The sequence below is a fragment of the Amphimedon queenslandica genome, unplaced genomic scaffold (assembly GCF_000090795.2).
Source record: "Amphimedon queenslandica unplaced genomic scaffold, v1.1 AMPQUscaffold_13162, whole genome shotgun sequence".
NCBI classification, from domain to species: domain Eukaryota; kingdom Metazoa; phylum Porifera; class Demospongiae; order Haplosclerida; family Niphatidae; genus Amphimedon; species Amphimedon queenslandica.
The window spans coordinates 17,435-21,798 of NW_003546602.1; the positions used below are offsets into that span (position 1 = coordinate 17,435).

Here is a 4,364-nt window from a genome sequence, read left to right on the forward strand (position 1 = left end):
GAAATCATAGTAGTATTAGAATTGTTAGATCTATTTATGCAAGTTATAGCAGTTGATATACATATTTAATTGCCTTTCACAATTGATCAACATCATGTTCAAATCTTTTCTCTAGGTGTCATCTCATATCTTTTGTGCCTGATGTAGAACTGAACCTGGGCTCATTGGTTACATTAATTATTAATTTTAATTATGTAGAATGTGTACATCAATCATATATGCTATCAGTATCATCATTTAAATTGCAGCGATACCGTCATTACTAAGACTACATACAGTATTAATTTTGTTTTCATGTACAACAATTAATAGTGTTTACCAGTTACCACACAAGCTTCTCTGCATGCGACCTAACATGAAACCACTTAAACCCTATAGTTGTGTTTTGGGTGGAAATTGGATCTCAATGAATTTTCATTTCTTATGAACTTTCCTTTCAAAACAACACCGAGTTACAATTTGACTGTGCATGCCTACTGTACTGTATATACATTTATATGCAAGTATCTGTGTTATGTATTGTACTAACCAACAGGGGTATTAAGGATAAGATCATCGAGATGTGGTGAGTACTTTTTCAGGGACCAAAATAATATCCTGATCTATCTTTGATGTTGATTTGATCTTTCAGTTTGACTCACATCTCTACTGAGAAGGCTCAAAAATTCTAGCTATGTGTCAGTACTTTAAAAGTTAATGTGTTTACTCAAAGTTAACTAGATCTATTAGATCTATGATTATGACATCACTGCATGTAACTCCCTTTTATCTAAAATGAAATTACTTAGTTACGGTGTTTTGGGTGGAAATTTGATCTCAATGAATTTTTTTATTTCTAAACTTACTTTCCCTTTGGACCATTAGTTGACTGTATCAGTCCAAAATGGGTATAAGTCCATCAAGATATGGTGAGTATTTTATTTACAGATCAAAATAATTACATACTTTATCATAGATCCAGTAGAAGTAGATGAATTGAAAGTAAGCTGCTATACTTAGTAGATCTAACTATATCTTTGATGTTCTTTTGATCTTTTTGTATTGACTCTTGCATTACTTTAGAAAAAGATTCAAGGATTACGTGACAGTGCTTTAAAAAGAATTGATAAGTCTCATAAGACACATGTCAAAGGAGGAGTTACATGCATAAATGATGAAAGATTGCAGCTATTTCTTCATCAAATTGAGAATAAGATGTTGTTAGTAGCTGTTGTGGGTGAAGGCAGTTGTGGCAAGAGTACTCTTATTAATGCCTTTTTAAGAGACAAGTATGCAAGCAAATTAATAACAATTGACTATTCTTATGCCTTAGGATCTTACCATCAGGAATTGGAAAAGTTACTGGCTTCAGGATATTTATTGGACATGATTCAAATGTTCATAAAACTCCTTGTCCAAACTTCCCTAAAGGGAATTGTAATGTAAGTGCATAAAAATAACTAAAAAGCAATGGCAAAATCCTAATATTCCACATGCATTTATGTTATAGAAGTGTCCATATTTGGTCAAAGGAATTGACCAAAGAAAAGACATATTTTCCCATGGAGTAAAAGACATTGCTTCAAAAATAGCAGAAAATAACAAGCTAGATGAGAAGAATCAGATAGACCTTGTTCTTTATACTTACATTCCTTTATTTGCATCATTGAACACTTCAACCCACTTTACGCCTTACCTTGTGGACTATCCTGGAGTTGAAGATTTGAAAGATTACGTTCAGTTTAGGATAGTGTCTGCTATGATTTATGTTGAGAACTATGAAAGGTAAAACAATATAATGTAATAAAATATATGCCTATTTTATAGGCTGTTGCAAAATGAAAAAAAAATTAAGGAACACTTACATTGCAAGCCAGAAGATGGTAATTATAATTGTAAAACTATGCCTTCAATTAATGCTGTCTGCAGTAAAAAAATAACTGCCCTGCATGTTAGAAATCATAATTTTTCTATTTATAAATTATAGCATCAAAGTTTTTTGCTGTGAGCCATTTTGACAAATACTACACATCACGTGCCGATGAAGAAAATCCTGGAACAGAGGAGACTAAAGCTATAGTTGCACGTAATATTGAGCTGGTAAAATGTGAAGAGGTATTTCCTGTTTGTGGTGAGTGGGCTCTACGTGCACACCTTGCACTCAAGTATAAGGAAAGAGATAAGATTTCATGTGATGCTGTTAAGGTGGCTTGCATATTATGTAAAAATGTACAACCTGAATCAAAACTTCCTGATGCAATAGTTGCAAAAGCTTCACACATTTTAGACGTTTCAGCCTTTGAAGAATTAGAAGAAAGGTGCACATTCTAAATCTATACCAGTTGAAGCTAAAATTTTATTTAAATAGTTTAAAATCTTCAATTGATCAAACTAATTTTCAGCAGTGGAATGTCACAGTGTATCAACAATGTTGCGCACTTTTAGAAGGTCCCATTCAAACAGGAGATAATGTTTTACAGATTATTGAGTCTAAAATGAAAAGTAAACCATACTACGTGGGGGAAATTATTGAGCTAAATTTAATAAATAGGTAGCAGAAAAAATAAACGTGAACTATCGGTAAAAATTCAAACTTTACAGACTATGGAAAAAGCTGTTCAAAAAAGTGCTTCAGAAGAATTAAAACTAGATTCACACCAAAATTTGTCCGTAAGTTAATTTTCATCATGATAATAATTTCAATATAAAGTTCAGGATTTTCTTACAAAAAGAATACGTAAAAAAATTGAAGGAAGACTAAAGTCATTTCATACCAGCTGTATGGATAGTGTTAAATCTGGCAACAATTACACATTTGGAGAATTTATGAGAGGTAACATTATGATGCATATTAGAGTATAGATCTATGATATTTTTAATGTAGACAGGAATGTGTTTATTGAGCAGGACCTTTCCATTGTGATTATGGAAGAGCTGAACAAAGAAGCAAAAAAGCATATTGAAGCAGTAAAATCCAGGCTTCGAGAAAAATATAATGGATTGGTAAGGCACATACTGGGTGATGATCCTAACAGTATAGTTTTCAATGTGGAAGGTATAATGAAATAATTAATATAGTCATTTATACTTTTAATAGCTGAAGCCCAAGAAGTTAATAGCTGCTTTACTGCTGAGGCCGCTGAAGGCATAATGGGCTTTGTCAGGTAAAATCGATAACCTGTATACTTGCTCTATGTCCAAAATAGCTATAGAGCTCGAATGAGAAGATTGTGGAATGTTGGATTGGGAGTAGCTAGTGGAGTGAGTGGCTTTGGAGTGCCAGGCGTTTTAGTTACTATGGGCTTATTGGCTTCATCGGCACCGGTTTTAATCTCGTCAGCTGCAGTTATTGCTGGGATAGGTGGATCCGCTTTACTCATCAGAAGAGGATTAAACAGTACAGATCAAAATATAGAACTGAGGTATTATTATAATACCAATGATTGAATAATTTATAAGAACACTAGTAAAGATGAAGTCAAGCAACTGTGTGAGAAAACAAAGAATGAGATTAAAAATAAATCTGAAACCAAGATAGAACATGAATTTGAGAAAGTACAATTAAACTAATTTCACATCATAATGTTTTGTACTATAACAGGCTGTAACAAGTACATTGAGCGAATACAATGAATCACTGAAGGCTGAATATGATAGCAAATGGAAACCAAAACTCAAAGAAGACTTTGACAAAGTCAGTGTAGGAAAAATAACGTAAATTAAATTTTTGGGGTTTTACAGACTGTGAAGTTATTAGTAATCATGGGTGAAGAAAAGAGTGAGTTGAAACAAGCACTTGATGAGCTTAAGGAGTATCGCAGTTTTCTTCAAGATTTAATTGATGAAAGCAATAGACCTAAAGATGAAGATTTTATTATGCTCTGATCAATTCTGACCTGTGCACTTATATATTAGTATTACGCTTAGTATTATGCTTATAGTATTTTGTAGTAGTTATACGAAGGTGTAAAATTTTGTTGATTAGTATTAAGTTTATTTTAAGGCTATACAATATTATTTCTTAGAAATTCTAAACAACAAATATTCAATAATAAAAAGAATCAGCAGAACTATAGAAATAATTATAATAAAATCAATCTTGATTATTGCAATGCATAAAGTAATGTTCTGTTGCACTGTACACATACATTCAGGAGAAATACTACATGGAATAATTATTTAAGGAATAATGTCATAACTATGTGGAGGAATAGACCAATGGCACCGTAGCAACTGTCACTGTACCACAACCACCGAGAGGGTTTTTGGACAACCATGAAAACAAACTGGCACAATAATAGTGAGCAAATTTGATGTTTACATTTTTCAATAATCCAGTTTTTAAAATAATATTCGAACCATATACAATTTTGTCCATAAATTTT

General features: G+C 32.2%; 1 protein-coding gene across 2 annotated transcripts; it reads left to right on the plus strand.

The window, feature by feature from the left end:
• Positions 1-845: 845 nt before the first annotated feature.
• LOC109584826 (uncharacterized) lies at positions 846-3,986 on the plus strand. 2 transcript variants are annotated; one of them, XM_020000711.1, is made up of 16 exons: positions 846-908; positions 956-981; positions 1,063-1,268; positions 1,313-1,421; positions 1,490-1,764; positions 1,807-1,862; positions 1,967-2,297; positions 2,348-2,481; positions 2,531-2,649; positions 2,695-2,812; positions 2,864-3,034; positions 3,077-3,143; positions 3,186-3,401; positions 3,447-3,534; positions 3,581-3,673; positions 3,721-3,986. In XM_020000711.1, exons 1-16 carry the CDS (start codon positions 884-886, stop codon positions 3,862-3,864), a joined length of 2,178 nt encoding a protein of 725 aa, XP_019856270.1. In that variant the 5' UTR covers positions 846-883; the 3' UTR covers positions 3,865-3,986. The 2 variants fall into 2 exon arrangements, with proteins under 2 accessions (XP_019856270.1, XP_019856271.1); XM_020000712.1 differs by having other exon boundaries at positions 3,737-3,778.
• The last annotated feature ends 378 nt before the right edge of the window (positions 3,987-4,364 follow it).

Coding starts and splice junctions, on each gene's coding strand:
- LOC109584826 (XM_020000711.1), top strand. CDS start 884: ATGGGTATAAGTCCATCAAGATATG. Junction 2,482..2,530: donor TATTGAGTCTAAAATGAAAA/GTAAACCATACT, acceptor TTTAATAAATAG/GTAGCAGAAAAAATAAACGT. Junction 3,674..3,720: donor TCAAAGAAGACTTTGACAAA/GTCAGTGTAGGA, acceptor GGGGTTTTACAG/ACTGTGAAGTTATTAGTAAT.